Source organism: Oculina patagonica, chromosome 7 (assembly GCF_052425735.1).
Source record: "Oculina patagonica isolate OP01 chromosome 7, crgOcupat, whole genome shotgun sequence".
In the NCBI taxonomy this organism is placed as follows: domain Eukaryota; kingdom Metazoa; phylum Cnidaria; class Anthozoa; order Scleractinia; family Oculinidae; genus Oculina; species Oculina patagonica.
In genome coordinates, this window is record NC_135764.1 from 8,951,966 (window position 1) to 8,971,738 (window position 19,773).

General features: G+C 39.5%; 1 protein-coding gene across 1 annotated transcript; it reads right to left on the bottom strand.

Moving 5' to 3' along the window:
* Positions 1-240: 240 nt before the first annotated feature.
* LOC144659859 (sodium- and chloride-dependent taurine transporter-like) lies at positions 241-19,095 on the bottom strand. The gene is made up of 13 exons (XM_078520383.1): positions 18,897-19,095; positions 15,044-15,175; positions 13,430-13,748; positions 12,776-12,908; positions 7,414-7,548; positions 6,957-7,060; positions 6,364-6,488; positions 5,379-5,491; positions 4,915-5,052; positions 3,503-3,605; positions 3,073-3,173; positions 2,277-2,444; positions 241-1,179 (listed from the first exon to the last, which is right to left on the bottom strand). Exons 1-13 carry the CDS (start codon positions 19,024-19,026, stop codon positions 1,066-1,068), a joined length of 1,815 nt encoding a protein of 604 aa, XP_078376509.1. The 5' UTR covers positions 19,027-19,095; the 3' UTR covers positions 241-1,065.
* Positions 19,096-19,773: the final 678 nt, after the last annotated feature.

Below are 19,773 nucleotides of genomic sequence, written 5' to 3' on the forward strand. Positions count from 1 at the left end.
TCCCTGACGGCACATGCATAGCTTTCTGATTAACCTCGACTTGAAATAACTGTAAAGACCAGCGTTTTTCATGACCTTGGCGAACCCCTCTTCGCGATAGAAGTCTCTAGGTAAATTTTAAAATGTGCCAGAATTTCTCCCTTCCCCATAACCGGTAAAAAGAACCAGAGGGAACTTTAATTGACTTCACTTTGTTAAGTGGTGGATGGAGTTGAACTCATCAAACAGATAGAGGATGGATGGGGATTACAAGTTTATTTCATAACACCACGTATGCCATTTAGGAAAAAAAAGGCATATCTGGTTTTCCGCCCGAAATTTAACGTGCGAAATATGAACGATATATGAAAACGTTTACCAGTAAAATTATCCTAAATACATCGCACGCAATTTACAAACCAGTTAATTGTGTTTGACACATCGAATATAAGAATACTAAGTACGTTTCGCGGTACATGTAATTTTACTTAATAAATGTAATAATCCTATCTATTACATGAAATTTTCGCGACACGTTAATTTCGCGATTCAAAAAAAATCGCGAAAAATAAGTGTTGCGAACATAGCATGACGCGAAAAATTAAGTGACTCACATTATGTCAATAATCAAGAGAGAATGAGTGTAGTACCACTGAAGGAAGGAATTCTCAATGTAAATGGAGGTTGTCCTCAATCAGTGACTCAAGAACAGTAATTCACGTACAAGCATGAACTTCTTGTGGACACTGTGAAAAATGCTTTGTTGTTACTGTTGACATTTAGCCTCGCAGTTGTGTTTTTTTTGTTAAATTTGACGTTATTATTCATTTAATAAAAACGTTTTAAAATTTTAACTTCAAGGACTATGTCAAATTAAATTACTAAGGAAATGCACATTGTGCCTTACTCAAAAACGCGAAATTAAAGTGATTCAAAATACAAAATTTTCGCTGAAATCACGAAATTTAAGTGACGCGAAATACGCGCACCATTAAAATCGCGAAATTAACATGTCGCGAAAATTTCTTGTAATAAGGTAATATTTCAGCCAATCATAGCTGACGTCAGAATTAATTAAAAAATTCTTCACAGCATGGTTTTGTCAGCAGGTTTATAAGAACCAATGAAGATCTCGTCTTTTGCTTGGTTAGCTTCCGGCGACTGGTTCTTCAGATTGGGTGTGGTCAGGATCGTCCACCGCTGTTTGGAAAGAAATGCAACAAATTAATGTTGGGAACAAAATGATTCTTGTTGTCCGGATAGGACTTAGCCAAGTAGGCCGAGTGCAACGGAGAAAAGAATACCCAAGGTAGCTGTTTTATTAATATTTGCGTTGCATATTAACCATAAGGAGGACTAAACTCCGCGTGGATTGCACTTTGACCATCCATGCACGTTCAAGATCCGTCTTCGTTGTACGTTTATTTTTGTTGTTGTTGTTATTGTTGTTGTTTTTTACCCTAACATAAATTTACAATTCTAATTTACAGTAGCAATGACCGCCGACCGGTTAGCCCAGTTTGTAGAGCGCCGGCTCCGTGGGGAGGTCTCGGGTTAAGAACGGACCATGGGTTAAAATATGAGAATTTAAATTTTTTTTTTACCCCTCTAAATTAAAATAAAGTTCAGCTGATTTGCCACAAGACAGAAATATAATGCAAATGTCAGACGTGACCAATTAAAAAAAGAGAAGGGTTCTACCAATTCGGTGCATAAGTGAGGCACTAAGATCGAAAAACACTTTACGTTTGTATGCAAGTTTTGTTTAGCCACTGAATCTTTTGTAACGTTTTCTCCATCCGATAGTAGCAGCCCTCGTTACTTTCGGATTCAGCAGCCTTTTCCTTCTGCTAGCTTTCGGAGGGTCGCTGCTGTCGGCAAGGGGAAGGGGGTGGGGTGGGGCGCTGATTTGACATATACTTATAAGTAAAAAAAAGTCTGTTTATGGCAAATGTGAAACGGTAAAAATGTATTTATTAGATGCTTTTTGTTTTGAGCAAAATTGGAAAGGGACCATTCTAAAGTCTAGAGGCAGTTGTATACTCCTTCGGTTGCTATCAGATGGTATTGTGAGCAGATGGCTGATAATGGTAGAGGTTCTCGAAAATACATACAGATAGTCAGTGTGTGTTTAAGATCGCCAGAGTATTCTCGGAAGGTCGTGCCTTTTGAAAGGTCGCACTTTTTGGATTCACCAACAACGTAAAGTTTAACCACTACTTTCGGAGAACCGCTATTTTAGAAGATTTATGGTTTTTTCCCGTCGCTATACCGTAAAAGGAATTCATAAAAGTTACCTCTTGAAACGATCCCGGCGTGGTCGCTAACTTGTAGATCATTACAATTGGAATGCACGCAATTGAAGACATAGCCATGATCCAACCGATAGCCTGTCCCCAGTCTGGATACTCATAACCGTCATACTTCAACGGTGAATAAGTCACAAGACTGAAAATGAAGACGCCCTGTGGATAGAAAAATGAGCACTTTCAGCTAGAATTCCTGTCCTGTCATTGTTTGTTTCTCCTCTCTGTGAAAAACAATTTTATTTATTCTACCAATTATTCCTTTATGGCAGGAAAGACAGAACCCACAAAAATGACGTGGCTCCCAATGAATGGACTCATACCTCAGTTGCATTGTAGAGCATTGGACCGCTATCACCAAGGTGCGAATCCCGTTGAAGCTAGCAAGCACTGAATTTTTCAGGCTTCTTTTTCTTCATTGCTGAAATATCGTGGGTTTACGGTGAGGATGGTGTCATTGCTTTATCTTGCTTCAGTGATTAAATCGCCAACATTTATACATCAAAATTGTCGTCCAGGGGAATCTCGACAAACTTAAAATTTTTTCTTACCAAATAAATAAAAAAGGTGCGAGGAATATCAAAGTGATGTACAGTACATCGCCAAAATAAAGCGCATGTACGAGTTTTTTTTTTTTTGCGTCCGCAAGTCGGCAACTTCTTAAGGCGCATTGCGGGACTCTTCTGCTTTAATCTTTCAAACACAAAGAACCATTTTGCGGTTAGAGGTTAAAATTGCAAGAGCTTCTTTATGATTTATTAAGTCGTTGCCTAGTTTATTTGCTTACCAAACAGAATAAAGGCGTGATATACGCCCAGCACCACCTGATCCATGGATTGATTCGAAACCCAATCATGTTCTCCATATCATCATAAAAACGCTCCCCGCCTGTATAATAAACATTAACATAAGCTCTTGAAAGCTCTTGAACTCTGTAAAATTAAGTAATGCTCGTGAGCTTGGGAAGGTCAAACGAAACCTGCTTTGTGGAAAAGTGGTACAAATAGTCCATTCGATGTCAGTGTTGATCGTCATAAATTTCAATATGTTGTCGACCGAGAAACTTAAAATTATCAAATGGCTCCAGCCTCGAGCGCAGACGATGGATTTTCCATCACTGCAAAGATTGCTTTGTTCTCAACAGGTTTTTCATTGAAAATTTATTCCCAAGCGATAGTTCTGGAGGAGCGTCTTATTTGGTTTAGTTTAATCTTTACCATAGATCCATCCAATGGCAATACTTTGAAAGAGTGAGACCCACAGCAGAGCAGAACCACTGGCTGAATAGGTATCAAACAGTTGAAAGACGTACATTCCACCCTAAAAAAAAAAACACACCGAAAAGTTAAATATATGTAAAAAAAAAATGGTAGTCGATTCATTGAAAATATGACGAGAAACAATTTCTTAATGGAGATCATGCTGCAAAGGGAGTTCTGTAAAATTTTAAAGTAGTTCCAATTAAAATTTCCTCGTGCCTTTAAAATTCGTCTTCGTCATTGCAGGGGGGAGACAGGGGGGGGGTGGAATCCACCCCCATTTTCGTTAAAAAAAACGAAATGTCACATTGAAAAGAAAAACAAAAGAGAAAAATAGCTCCCCATGCGGTGGTACGCCACGCGCCGGCCGCCACTAGGGAGGGCTAGGGTAGGGAGGGAGGTCCAATGGTCGCCCGCCCCCCCCCCCCCCCCCCCTCCTTTTGAAATCTGGATCCGCCCCTGTATTGTTTAGAGACTTAGTAATTAGTACTGGGGATCAGCCGGAATATTTGCAAACACCAGACTGGTGACTTGGAAAAGTATGGCGTACCCTTCTTCTTTACTCACAATATTGACCAACCCATACCTATGGTATGTTTTTAGACCTCTCGCAGCCATGCATTACAAAAGCTGTTGGCCGTTCAAAAATGATAAAAAGAAAGCACCCCTTTTACGCCAATTCTTATAAATAAACAAATAAAGTAAAAGCATCGAACCGGAAAAAAACGAGCCAGATGGGAGAACCCACGACCCCCGTGTGAGGACGGAGCTCACCACTGAGCACGGGACCTGTGGTGAGCAAGGGTGAAATGTGGGCGGCGGAACCGCATCACGCGGCACACAGCCAAATGATGACTGGCACATATTGTCATAACTGTATCACACAGTCACATTAAGGCGTTTTAAAGATGCTGTTACTCACTTTTAAACAAAGTAAATATAGATATAAATATAAAAGGAAGAGGAAGATGAAGATTGAGTGGAGGTAGAGCTAGATGTAGAGCTTGAGCTACAGTTATCGCTGAGGTAGAGCTAAACATATAGAGAGGCTAAAGTTAAATTTTGAGCTAGAGCTAAATCTAGAGCTAGACCTAGAGTTGAAACTTGTGCTAGAGCTACATTACATGAAAAGGGAGAGGTAAATCAAGATGTGGTAGCAAGTATTCTTGTTAGCTTAGTAACTTGGTCTATGGTAAGTTTGAAACGGATTCATAATAAAATGCAACCAGTGTAACTCTAACGATTTTTAATAGTATCTTGGGTTGATGAGCATTCAGAACTTTTAAAAAGCCTTCCTTCACCTATTACGTTACTTTATGATAAAGATGACGCTGTATTGACAGATATTACTTTGGTATCATCAAAGTTACCTTAGTGACCATGGACAATCCAAAAAGGAACCAGATTATACACATGACGCCAATAAACATCTCTTTGCGGTATCCACGCCTCAGATGCTTGGGAAACAGGTCCACAATGGCTGTCACAAAGCCTTCAACGCCAACAAACTTGAAATTTAACGAATAAGAATAAAAGCATATTAAAACTTGAATCTAATTGTTAGTTAAGAATAATGCATTTTTGTATTCATGAGTAGGATTCATGGATTAAGGATAGCAATTTAGAGATGAAACAGCTTATTTACTTTTAGTGGAAGACATATAGAACTGAGCTGAGGAGGCTGTAGATTAAATGTGTCTTTTTGGAGGTAATATATTCTAATTTCGCCTGGAGAGGCGAGGGTCTAGTAAATCACAGCGAAACACCCCACGTTAAATATCACAGGTGAAATAACACCTTACTATGATTCTGTTTACATTATATAGTTTTGTACCTCGCTGTCAAGTCCCAGTAAAAAGACCATAAAGAAAAACAGAACCGACCACAGTGGAGCTATCGGCATCTGAGCAACTGCTTCTGGATAAGCGACAAAGGCAAGTCCTGGACCTGTGTGATGGTACGTGAAAGGTTAGTTGCATCCAGAAAAAAATGCAAGTGAAATAAAACAAGCTACAGAAAGGCTTATATTACGAAATAACCTGTAGAAGATTGTTTGTACCAAACCAGATTTCAAACTGACGTTATTGGACAGTTCCATAATACACACTACAGGCCTTATTTTAAAAAAAATCTTAAACGAAAGATCAATGTCTCTGTTTTAATATTGAAAGAAATTATCACTGGCTTGATCCCGAAATTTTAGTGAAAATATCTCGTACTATGTTTCACTGGACTTTCTGCCTTAAATAATAACGATGGTTATATTTTCAGCTCGGTAATAAATAATAAAGATAACGATGTTCTACATGGAACCCACGAGCACTTGGGTTCGATTCCCGTCGGTGGACTCAGAATTTTTCGAGTTTGTATACCAGCATGCTCGTGTCATGTAGAACATCTTATCTTTATTATCTCGTACCATGTTTCACTGGACTTTCTGCCTTAACTTCATCACAAAAGAATGCAATCCAGCGCACGATGGGAAGGTTGGATAGAATACCGTCGAATATACCACGGCTTTCCTGTTTATTGGTTATAGCATCATGGCCTGATCATATAACGCTGTTTGAAGCTGAGTGCATTTTTAAAAGAAAATCGGAGACGGGATCACTCTCAATGATTGTGTATGTATAGACTATTGTGTTAAAACGGTGAAATAGTTGAAGTTGTGCTTTTTTGCAGTTTTTGTTGCTGTTGTTTTTGCTGTTGCTGTTGCTGTTGCTGTTGTTGCTGTTGTTGTTGTTGTTGTTGTTGTTGTTTTTGTTGTTGTGGCTGCTGTTGTTGTCAGCATCAACCAAGGTTTTTATAGTCTTTCTTACCTCCTTTAGCTACATCCTTCACTTCCACGCCTTGCTTTTGTGCCATGAAGCCCAGCACTGAGAAAATGACAAACCCTCCATAGAAACTTGTTCCACTGTTTACACAGGCGAATATTATGCTATCCCTGAAATGCGAGTAAACGGAAACGTGCGTTATTAAAACGATTCAGTGACATTAATGAAGGAGTCAACAGAGCAGAGGCGTTTTTTTTGCCAACCAAAAGCTTATGCGACTATGTCAATTACACACGTAACAAATTTTCATCCGCTCAGCGAGGAGTGGGCAAAGGTATCAAATGGAAATTAAGAAGTAGGCGAAAATTTAAAGTGAAAAAGATGTCTTTTTCTTAAGCTGATAACTCTTTTAAAAACAGTCCGTTGCTCGACTGTTCAAGTAAAAACTAACCTTTTCTTAGGTCATTTTAAGTGTTTTGAAGTGTCAAGAAAGATACATTGACGGTGTAAGTGAAAGTTAATCTGAACATAGTTTCATTCGAAAGCATTCGGAAAAATGGAAATCTTTTTTCTACTGCTCAGAAGTATACTGATATTAGAAATATCCCTAAAACTGTCTTTTTTCTTTATTTTCTCACCGGTAGCAGTTGTGATGGAATCGGTTGTAGCTTCCAAGTGCAATCAAAGTTCCAAGACCAATGGAATACGAGAAAAACACTTGAGTTGCCGCGTCGAGCCATACCTGTTTTAAAGAAGTTAAAAGAAGATGTCTCTTGCTTATCATTCATTTTAAGCTTAACCATGAAATTACCAGTGTCTCTATGGTCATACGGCAGGAGCAATCAACAACAACTCGAGCGTGAATAAGGCCATTTCCGAGTTCCTCATTGCCTCTGTTTTAAAACGAGTCTACGTGCGATCCATTCATATAAAAATGAGTTTCACCTACAGGTCCATTTTCTTGCAAATCAAACTCATTTTCATTTGAATGGTTTCGCACGTAGACTTGTTTTTAAACAGTAGTGGCAAAGGGTAACTCGGAAATGGCCTATTTTTTTAGATTCTTTCCTCGTTAGTCAGGTTAATCTGTCTTACCTGGCCGTCACGTAGTCGCGTGACGTTAGGAGTGAGATAAAACTTGATCCCCTCACCAGCTCCTGGTAAAGTGACGGCTCGGATCAGCAAAATCGTCAAAAGAACATATGGAAACGTCGCAGTAAAGTACACAACCTATGGAATAAAACAGGAAAAGCACCAGTTTGTATCTCGCAGTGGTAAAACAATAATCCACTTGATTGAAATGCATTACGACAAATTGTAAATGTAAACTTTACTTACAATTCCACTGTGCGCTATGCTTGTCCGGTGCAATGTTACACAACCACCGTGATAAAAACTTAACTCCTCTTAACCGTTGGACGTACATGCAAAGTTACACTCCCATGACATTTTAAGGATGGTTTGGACTCCCCTACAACCACCCCTTCCCTCCCTTGGGTTTTCGTAGTTATAATAAGCCCTGAAAGTGCTTGCCTTCAGTAATAGCCTGTAGCCTGCTATAAAAAAAAATAGTTAGATACCACTTTGGAACTATTTTCTCGTCAGAAAATAGCTAAAGCGATAAAAAATTGATCTAATACAAGTAAAAAAATAATAATAAATTAGAAGGACCGAATTTTTCTGACGTGCTGTCACATCACCAGGGTTAAGTTATTTCAAAACAATAAAGAGACGTAAAAATACAATAACTTTGTAAAGCCACTTAAGATAAATGGTTAATGCAATCAAACAAGAATTATCCCCGACAATCCAAAAGCTGGGTTAAGACAGTTACCATGGCGACATCGCAAAAGACACACCGGGCGGGACGCGACAACGGAACCCCACGGGGAGGAGACCAGAGGCACCGCAGGGGACCGGCGAGAAGAACACCAGCAGGGGACGGACGAACCCGCGACCCCGGAACAGCCGACGCCAGCCGGCGCGCCCACTCCAAAGAACAACAGATAAACTATTTTCTTTGGAAATAACCTGAGGGTTAGAAAAACAGTTACTTTAAGGTTTAAGCATTTCTAACCCCTTGTACGTCCGATGATTCAGTATTCGTTCAGTTCCACCCGTGTAGGACGATGTATGAATATAAGCATACCCAGTGCTAGTTTCCTTTTCTTTCAGTCTTATCATTTACCCCTCCCACAAGGGTCCCTTATGTTCCATGCGGGGTGCCCCTACTGATTAGCTCTTTAAACACAAAACGGGAAAAGACGGACATCGTACCGTCCTTAAGTATTCGTTCTTTTCCGTACGTATGCGGTCCAACACTGATCCTGTATAATTTTTTGCACCCTGCCAAAGGACCATTTCCCAAAATAAAAGATTTGGTCCAAGCTAAACCACAACATCACCCACGAGAAGGTCTTGATTTTCCTTTTGCTATTTTGATTGTGCGTTCAGGAATGGAAGAAATTCTCTTGCCATCTTCTCCATAAGCCGTTTATAAAGTGTTAAAGGTGTTTGGAATGGCTGCCAACGCCAACGGAGGTGAGCGTGGGTCTCTTCCACAGCTTCGGGTGCTAGCTGAATTCATCCCATGCTGTCCACACAGAAAATATCTTGATGATAAAACAGGATTATGTTTTCGATCTGTGCTGATAGGTCAACGGGCGAAATTTTGAAGAACTCTTTGGCGCCTGTTTCGCTTTTAACAACTCCTCCTAAGACATCTCAGGATTTTCCAAGGTTTATTTTTTATGGAACTTCTGGTATTTTTAATCAAGACTACAAACAAACCACCAAAATGGCTTGCTCCAGGTAGAGTGAACCACCATTTACGCTATTTTTTAAGGAGTCTGCTCGTGTGCCTATGCAGGTAAAGAGTCACAGGTATCTATTAAAGGGGGTGTTGATACGCTCCTGTGTTTCAAGTAAGGACCACTATAGTCTACTCTATGTACACCAAGCTAATGTCAGCATTTCGTTAATAGGAGTTTCTAGCCTTAGTCGAGGATGGGAAAAGGAGCCATTATCTGCTTGGCGTCTTTTTCACGTCTACAGTTGCACGCATGCATTGCACTGGGACTACCATGCTTTTCCTGTTTGGTGGCCGTATCGTATACAGTTCGGAACCACACTCTAAGATCAGGATGGATGGGGTTAACTCAAGCCCGCGTGATTTCCAAGACAAGGTACAGCAAGCAGGATCTTGATGTGGCTTTAACGTGGTAGCAGAAGGGTTGTACTGGTGTCCGACGCCAGATTTCTGCCTCCGCACTGTAGTCTCCCATTCATTCGTACTAAACCATCTGAATCGAACACAGGCTTTAATTGTCTCACAGCAGTGCCTCTCAATCAGCTGGCTGTCAATACAGGCTCTTAAAAAGCCGGTATTTACTCCTTGGAACGTTTTTGTCTGAGGTTCTTGGATCCAGACGTTCTTTGCAAAGCTTGACTCTTCGAATAGAAAATTCCCCATTCAGTTGCACGGCTCCCTTTTTTGGCAATTGTTGATGACTCTGATCATGATAGACTTGGAAAGAGGGCGCGCATTCTCCACAGCAGGTACAAAGTCCATGCCGTGTCGACGCACGCTAGTCAAGAACAGGGATTTGTAGCTTCAGGGTACTATTCGCCATCTTTTAACTTTAGATCGGAAGCGTCTTTCCGCGGTTTAGATGTCGATATCTTGTCTCTAAATACTAAGCGCTTGTACTCGAAAACATCTGGTTTCTCTTCACGTTTCGTAATCTGGACACAAGGTTCAGTGATACGGACGATCCTTCTGGGCCATTGCTAATTGGAAGACCATGTAACAGCTGTCATCAAGAATTCATCCACGGAATTATAATATATCCCCCAATAAAAGTGCAGCTCCACTTACATAGGTCCTTCGACCTGTTCCCTCCAAATTTTACGGCGCGTTTCAAGACGACCCTCACTTTAGTAATGTTACGGCCTTCTCTGACAACCCGGAAATTGCGGTGGATACCACTGCGGTTTATGAGTTGCTTCTTCCAAAGACTTATCCCTTTAGGCTCATTGTGAAGCAAAGGGCGTCAACAGTGCTTCGCCACCGAACTCTATTTGCGACCACCTTCTCTGCTGCGTTTCAGCTGATGTTAGCTTTCTTTGACTCCTCCTCAGCTGATCTTCGCCAGGTCTTAGCAGGTCTTTCCACCTTTCTTTTACCCTGTGGATTCCACTTTAAGGTCTGCTTGGTGGTGTCAGTGCCTGGTTTTCTTAGGTGTGTGGCCTATCCAAGCCCATTTCCTTGTTGCTATCTCAGTTGGCATGTGCTCTTGTCCTGTCCTGCTCCAAAGGTTTTTGTTACTGACCTTTTCTGGCCAGTGAATCTTGAGGATCTGTCGGAAGCACTTGTACATGTTGACAAAGCTTTGTAGCTTATTTGATAGAGCTTTTGTCACTTTCCAGGTCTTCGAGCCATAGAGAAGCGTAGCTTTCACGTTAGTAGTGAAGATGCGCAACTTAGTTTTGGCGGAAATCGAGGAGGCATTCCAGACTGGTCTAAGCATGTTGAACGCCAGTCTCGCTTTACCAATTCTGCACTTCACATCCTCGTCAGGTCCTCCAGTGACTCTAATGATACTGTCTAGATAAGTGGAACTTTCGACAGGGATTCCAGATCCTCGCCATTCAACTTAATTTTGTCCAGCTGCTTGCTTTTGGTTCGCATCACTTTGGTTTTCTCTTTGCTTACCCTGAGGCCGGATGCCTCTGCAATCTGTGCCAGGTTGTTGGTTTTGGCTTCCAAAGACAGCTACCGAATGTTCCCCTCATATTAATGGCTTGGAAAAAACTTCCTTTTGCCTTTAAGCAACATCGTGGTGGCGGTGCTGGAGGTGAGGAATCTGTTGTCCACGCACTTATTGTGTGGCCAAATTTCCGTCCATTCTCTCGATAGCCAACTTTACTCCCTGGCTATCTACTGTAATGTCGTATCTTCAGTGTCGATACTCTTAGCCTGTAAAGTTATAATACAATATAGTACAAATTGTTAGTCACTCCCATACGGGCTTTTCAGGACTAACGTACAATTATTGATCTATTTTAAAATAATAATAGAAAACAAATAATTTTGAGATCATTCAACTAGAAATAAGAAAATCAGGAGAGGTTTCACAGCCTCTTTAAAAAGACAAAATAGGGCGAAGTTTTTAATATGCTAGTGTAAATGATTCCATGATTTTGCTGCGTGGTCGAAAACAAAAATTCGGTTAACGAAGTCCTACACCTACAACCAAACGTAATATAAGACAACTACTCTAGTAAGATAGGCAGCTGGGGCGGGTATTATGGAGGTTAAAAACTTCTACCCGTTTCTCTCAAGTATCACCTGTTGACGTCATCAACCACAATTTCAAATCATCTGAACGGTTTTGATCTCCGAGTCAAGTTGGCAAATCTTGTATTTCTCAACGAGATTTCCCCCAAATTTTGCTTATGATTCATTTTATTTGTAAAATTACTCGAAAAGTTGATTTTGCCCGGAAATTAATTTGGATTTACTCGTTTTTTGCACGTTGTATAAACTAGTCCCACACAATCTGTTGTGTTCCATGCCATCTCTGCCATCTTTTGAGACAAGACCACCATTCTAGTCAACTTTTTTCAGCACAGCGCTTTGTGACTGGTCGTAGTTTAACGTATCGCTCATTGTGGACGTTAAAAATTCCCTCCTCAGCTGAAAGCTCGGTCGTTCCTAGCTCCTTGGAACTTTGTACCAACTGACATGCGGACCGGGGTTGAGGTCGTCTTATACTCGTCTTTGGCTTTAGGGACTCTTATTCATCGTCTCAGTTTTCAGAGGTACACTCGCTCTCGTCCAAGTTCTGGATGCGATTTTGCAGACTGAGAGAGCTTGGTCGGTTGGTTCCAGCTCGATGGATCAAATGGGTACACGATAACCCGCTGAACCACGTACTAATAACGCTGGAGGGAACACTAGTGTATTTACACATACGCAGTTCTAATTTCCTATTTTAAATTTTAACATGTAGGTTAACAATACGTAAACATTTTCTTTTTTAAAATGCCAAAAAATTTGCTAGGTAGTTATTTAATCACCTTGAAAACATGAATAAGAGACTGAAAAGAATGCATTTTGTATTTGTGCAAGTCCTTTTGATCTACCGTCGCTTATAAAACAACCATTGTCATTGTTTTATAAGCGTTCCTTCAAAACGTATTGACATTCATATGTAAAACTAGACAGTTATATAACGACAATCATAAGACTAAAGCTAAAGATATTACAATCATTGTCACTACAGTGAGGAAAGTTAGTTAGTTAGTCGGTGGTTATTTGAATCGCGAATGCGTTTTTTTAAATAGGTCCCTGTTAAACTTTTATATTATAAAGAAGAATACGTATTTCCTCTAAAAACAAGTCAGCGGACATGCGTTCTCATAACACTTTCAAAAACAAACACAGTTTCCTTACCTTTCCTGTGGACTTGACCCCTTTAAAGACACATAAGTAGCAGATGATCCAGGCCAACAGAAGGCACAGAGCTACGTCCCAGTTCACCGTTCCTGGCTCATCCAAAGCGCTACTAATCTTCAAGACCCTAAGTCTAAAAGAAAAATACAGATTTTCACTTACTGACTCAATTTCGTTTAAAACGTCGTAACCCGTCAATTATGACGATGCATGACGGAATTATAGCGAAAGAATTCCGAAAATACCCCACTTGAATTCATCATATTGCAAGATGTCATAAAAACTGCTACAACTGATTAAACAAAAAAAGGAAAATGGCTTAAAACTAAACTTATACTTCTGATGTATTACAGGCATCTAGGAAATAATAAACAAAATCATTGAAACGGAAAATTGAAACCGAAACTTTGAAATTTGGGTCAATGTTCTTTTACCAACGAACTATTTCAAGATGAATTTAAGGCTAATCAGGAGGCTTGGTGGTAATTTTTAGAACTCAGATCGGTTATTTGTTTTCCAGTTCAGCGCAGGCAAGAATTGAGATTTCCAACCCGATTTTTTTTCTCCATCTTACTTTTACGTTTCTATAATAAATTCAATTCTATATACGCCACACCTTAAAAATGTTCATCCTCATACATTACTTCTACTTACTCCCAATACTCCTCGCTCGCAGACACCTTTGCCGCAGTGGCAACTGCTGTCGGCACAGTTGACAAGTTGGACATCACCGTTGGTATGAGCGTGTTGTTAGCCATACTTGCGTTTACATAGGAACTGTTAACGGTGCCTTTTTCGGTGGCAGAACTTGTAAGGTAGTCAACACAATTTGGCGTGTTCCATTCATTGCCGCATCGAGACCAGGGAAGCTCGGATGTGAAGGACGCAAACATGTAAAACAAGGCCCAACCAAGAATGACAATGTAGTAGATGTTTAGAAACTGGACGATTATCACACTGGCCCAACCAATACCTGTAAAAAAGAAAATATATAAATAAAAAGTATCAAGTTAATTGCGGTATCTTGCTTAAAGCTGTAATTCCCTGCAATCTATTTGCAATGCTGTTAAAAGGTTTACAGAGCTCGCAAATAGCTACCCCCTCCTCACTCAATAAAATGAGAACATATTTGGAAAGTGTTTCAGTATATAAAGAAAAGGAAAAAACTAAGCTACTGTAAAACACTTTTCCATTCAGCCTACCTACCCCTCACTAGTTTCGAAGCATGAAAGCTTGGAACTATACTAAACAGGTTAGAAACACAACGACGTTTTCACCGATAAAGTCGGCACCACCAACGCATGACTTCTAAGCTGGGCGTCAGGCTTACAACAAACAACGATGATTTCTGAGAATTATAAACTAACTGTACGTTTTCCCACAAATTGACCAAAATTTGATTGGCTCGAAGTAAGTTATTCCCGACAAGGACCCCAAAAGAGTGACGACATTTTGTCAATTTACATTCTTACGTGTAGAATTAATCCAATCACAAGTCAACTGGGAGCTGTACCCGGCTGCTGAGTATGCAAAAGACTGTGAATAATAATAGTGATCATGATCACACTTTTGTGCTCTTTGCTGTGAATATTACATTCATATTTTAATCTTGAAGTGGCTAATAAATGTTGGTGATGACGATGATGATGATGATGATGATGATGATGATGATGACGACGATGATGATGATGATATGGAATCTTTTTCAATGTTCGACTTTTGTAAAATACTCCTCTCAGAGTACTTTGTGACATCCATGTTTCTATTCTGTTAATTCTTCCGTGTGAAAGCATTACTCCGAGGATTCCTTCAATCGACCACTTTGTGCGCCACAAAATTGCTAACCCTTCAACCCGTGTGTCACCATAACTATGGTGTCATAAAAATTGTTTAAATCTGAGCTTTCTTTATTATGTAACGGAAGTGGTCAAAACTATTGTACTCAGACAGGACCCACCACTCTTCAAAAAGACAGGTGGTCTATGTACCCCCCTTTCCCACCTTTAAAGATGGTGTCTTGTTTGTATAGCCCCCACTGTATCACGAGTAGAAACTAAGAAAAAGATTCAAACCTCCTTGGGCCATTTCTCTAACAATACAAGCTATATGCATACCGAATATGAAAGTCTCAGCTTAAATTGTAAGGCCAATAATTTTTTTTGACTTGTCAGACATGTGGTATCTTGCATAGCCCCCTCCCCCTACACAAGGCGGGTCCTCGTCGAGAACACTTGTTATGACCACTTCCCTAACAATCTTCTAACACACCTTGAAATATTGGACATATAAGCCATGCTGTAATTCCGCCTTGACTGGCCAACTGACCCAAACAAACTTCTAAGATGAGGATGGGTGCACCAGCAACAACCAGACAGATGAGATACGGGATGAGAAAGCAACCTACACGCAGAATCAACACAAGCAAACAGTAAACATGCGTTTCGAATAAATTATAATAAATGAATACAAATTATGGAATACATTATGTTCCTCCAAGCCGATTAATCTAAAGCCTATGTTTAAATTTACACGATCCATGTGGCGGAGGAGAATTAAAGTAACGTTTTCAGAATTGTACTTTATATTACTCCTTTACATGCAGCATTGCGTTGTAGATTATCTTGTTGAAAACAGTGATTCGTAACGTAGCTGAGATGTACAATGTAGTACTCTACTGATAGACAATGTCTTAATTATATTCAATTTAGATGTATTTAAAAGACAAGTATGAGCCTGTTTATAGTCACTGAGCACAGCCACTTCAAACTGTCTGAGGAGTAATAAAAGTGACGTCATTGTAGTGACCTCTATAATACAGAAACCTCTATAGATATATATATGACGGACAAGTTTCTCTGTCCCTTCGGTGTCCGTATTAGAGAGGTTCAGCTGTAAAAGAATACGATTTCCGTTGGATTAATTGTAGAGAACATTTGAGTAAAAGTGCTTTGAGAACAGTTGGTTTTAAAAACATTAACAGAAGTGTATTAAAGGCTCCCTGCTAGAAGTCTCTTTTTTTCGTTACCTTAAGACGGAGAGAAAAGGAGACCCGGCTGCTCTGAGTCGTAAAGATACATATTGAGCATGCGTTAGCGATACTTATATAAGCTTCCAAACAACGTTTGCACGTGATCATATGTCGTATGTCACAATCAACTCACAAGTAACCGCACGTGGGATCAATACCCATCTGCGGTAAAACTAAACAGTATGCGCTTTGTCACTGTGGCTCTTAGTTACCAATCAGCAGATATGATAATTCGAGCAAGCATGCGTACAGAGTGTTTCGGGACAACCGGTTTGAAAATCCGGCTAGTCCGGTTTGAAAAACCGGTTAGTATCGTCCACGATCGTTGCTGGGGTAAGATCAAACATCGTTACAAGTCAGAACTAAGTCTGTTTTTCTTCCCTCGACCAATGAGTGCACGAGAATTCTCTCACTGATTGTTAATTAAAAATTGCAAATTGTTGTTTCGTACATCGTCAGTTGTATAACTACAAACTTTGTCGGAACAAGTGGTCGAAATTTATTTCCTTTGACTACAATGCATGACCTTACCCAGTAAACATAGGCCGAAATCTGTTTACAAGACGTACGCTAAATGTTGTAACTTAAAAGGAAGTCAGTATGATCTTGCCAGAAAACTTTTGCCATACAGCCAGGCATAGATTTGACTTCAATCCATCGGAAACGAAAAAACCATATGATTTCCAAATGTAATAACTGCACCCCACAGAAAAGATTTGTCGCAGTTAGCACAAGACCAAGGAGTGTTTAGGAGACGCTTGCCACTGAATGGAATGTTGAGCAATTATCCATTATACTCGCAAGCATTGTTCATTATGTTTGTAAAGCCGCCGCAAAAAATAATTTATATTTTTGCAATAAGTAATTTACGGAAACTAGAGATGTATATCTTATCAGACATTTTAGGGTGTAGTATCGCCGTATATTTGCGTAAAAAATAAACGAATCTATGTTTAAATCAAAATAAACAAACAAAAAACAAGAAATAGTATAGGCTAAACGCGACTGATTGCTTTCCTGAAAAGGAAGGCGTTCCCCCCTCTCACTACAAATTCGGTGGAGGGTCTTTTATATGTCTCTGTGAACGTGTTGATCTTGCCTTGGATGATATTTGCTCATTATTATGTCCTAAGACCCTTATTGACCTGGATTTTCTGTACTATTCATAGATCAACCAATTCATATGGAATTTGTAGCGGAGAAAATTTAAGCGCAAAAGAATTGTTCCACGTTTAAATAAATATGCTGTAAACGTAGCTTCAGGAAAAGACTTGTAATAAATTAGTAAAGAGAACTTGACTGAAGTACGCTTTAATAATGTAAGTAAACACGTGAGTTCAGACTGCAAAGAACATTTAAATAAAATGTTTTGAAGGATATTTCGTAAACTTTCTAAAGTCTAAATGCTGACTCCCACGAAGCAGACCGCGGCAGGCGCCAAGGCCGATTTCCAGCCTCTTCTAAAGTCAGGTCTTGACCCTGTTCAACGATCTGCGGTTCACAAAACGCCTGAAAACCGAGAACTATAAAGCATGGTCCAAAGCATTTGGGCTAAATCGTTTTAAGAAATGACGATAGTTCATAAAAAAATGTAAGCTTTGTTTTGTAGTTGTCAGAACAAGGGCCCCAATTTTTTTTTTCTTTACTCCGGAGCCTTCCTCGTGACTTTACTCTGTAGACATGGGTCGAAATCTACTTCAAAAGAAGAACTAAAAATTGAGACATTAACAGCGTTAGTATCACTTTGCCGGACAGCTTTTGCCAAACAGCCATACAAAACAAAAAAATGTATATTGCATTAGTATCTGTTTTGTTTTTTGGTATATATAAAGGGATCCCGCTATGTATTGTTATGCTAAGTTTCCGAACACTCCTGTCCAAGTTTTCTTTTTTTTAATGTTGTCTTGTGACGTTGATTTGCCAACCTAAGCTATCGTACAAACTGGGCTAAGTTTCGACCAACTTATTCTCACACTATGCTCATTTTTAAGAATTTACTGCTTTTTTTCTAGCGTTTTCCAACATTATTTTATTCATTGCCTGCAGGTATGTGCCTGTACTAATTGTTTGAGCTTGTTTTCGAGTTTGCAGCTTATTCAAAATCGGTCAACCATAAACAACACTCTCGTTATCCGAATCTGTTTATTTTTATTTTGTGTTGAAGACAGAACACAAGATTTCCTCATGTAATATGTGCACGTGCACTCCACAGAAAAGACTTGTATAGTTTACAGAAGACTTAATGGTTGTTAGGATACGCTGTGGCCACTGAATGGAACGTTGAACTAATAAATGCTCTCAAGCATTGTTCACTTTGTTTTGTGAAGCTCCCTCATAAGATTTTTGGCGATTCGTTTACTACGAAAACTATTGATTTGCGGTTATAAGCTGCTACAATAAACGTCTAATTCATTCAGAACTTTCTGTCGTGTCCCTTGAATCCTAATGTGCATTTCGTGACACTCATTGGTATTCGTATCTAAATATTGAATGGGCATACATGATATAATGTATTGTATTTTTTCGGTTTGTTTGATTAAAGGCTATGTTTGGATTCGGTGCTATGCAAGGCGAACGATTGTATTATGCCGGTGCATAGCGTGTTTTTTTTGTATCTTAACTGTTACATTTTAATATTGTTAAGAACAATTTTAAAAAGATCGGAAATAAAACTGTAGATTAATCATATTAGAACATCACTACAAGTACTGTAGATGTTGAATTAGAAAAATATAATTTTATTTTTTTTTTTTTTTTTTTTTGAAAAAAGTTTTTTTTAAAAAATTTTTTTTTCCCCCCCTTTTTTTTTTTTTCTTTCGTCACTGTAGCCATGTTGATCTTAAGAAAAATAGAAATACGTTAATTCCATTTCACCTTCGACCACTCGAACATCGAGGAATTAAATACCGAATGACACCGGTTCAAAACGTATGCTATTCAAAGGATTCATAAGTCCATTATTCTTAACCCGCTTCGACGGTCGAAGCGACTCGAAACCACGTGGATAAAGATACCACCTGAGAGCTCCGATTTTGAAAAGACTATAAATATGATTGAGTTAGAGACCACGCACCGGTCACTATTTGTACTCACCTCCGCCATTTTTATAACAAAGATATGGAAACCGCCAAATGTTTCCCAGTCCAACAGAGAACCCGATTAACGCTAAGACAAAGTCGAATGTCTTGCTCCAAGTTTCGCGTTTCTTGACCTCGCTGCCCATTGTGAACGTACGGCGGCCTTCCTTAGACTGCTGCCGGCTACACAATACAACTGTGCTCTACCGCACTTTGTGCATATATGCATATTTAAGAAGCGTGGCGCAAATATAACAATAGGGGGCTTTTGTCATTCATGAAGGTCGAATGTTATATCCAGTGGATTGATTAAATTTGTCAGTTCACTGCACTGAAGTGTTTGAATGAATATTACAACTAAGAGATATCACGAAAACAGGGTCGGAGAAGGGGGACGCCTGTTTGGGGAAACGGGACGTGAGGACAGTTTCCTGCTCGAAATTCATTGCTGACATGGTTTATTTTGGTAACGATTTTAATTTTTAAGCGATCACTTGAGAAGAAAATGCGATAAATTTAATTTTACGAAGTTCCTCACTTTAAAATGCTTCAGAGTGGTAAAACGCAAATATCCAACACCTCTTCCGGTTTTCGCCGCCTCGAACTTTCTAAGAATTTGATGCGAGTGTTCAAGACTTTCGTAGAAGAAAACGTTATTGAAATACCACTGGGAAACAAAATTTCTACCCGGGAAACTCAATGGATAACAATTATCAACCGTCCTATGCATAAGTGGCGTATAAAGCTTAACTTTTCAGTGACGACGTTAACATTTGGCTTAAAAGCGAAGAGTTTCTGAAATTTAAGAAGTTTCAAGCGTTGAAATGGAGGACTGTTTACAGTTGGGAATAACGCTCGACTCGGCTGAGCCGGCTGTTTTGATTTGATTTGGT

Bases quoted from the DNA above. Each gene is read 5' to 3' on its own strand.
- LOC144659859 (XM_078520383.1), bottom strand. From the start codon at position 19,026: ATGGGCAGCGAGGTCAAGAAACGCGAAACTTGGAGCAAGACATTCGAC. The intron at 5,492-6,363 runs GTAAGAAAGACT...ACCATCACACAG, and splicing joins GAAGGATGTAGCTAAAGGAG to GTCCAGGACTTGCCTTTGTC. The intron at 3,174-3,502 runs GTAAAGATTAAA...TTTATTATACAG, and splicing joins TGCCATTGGATGGATCTATG to GCGGGGAGCGTTTTTATGAT.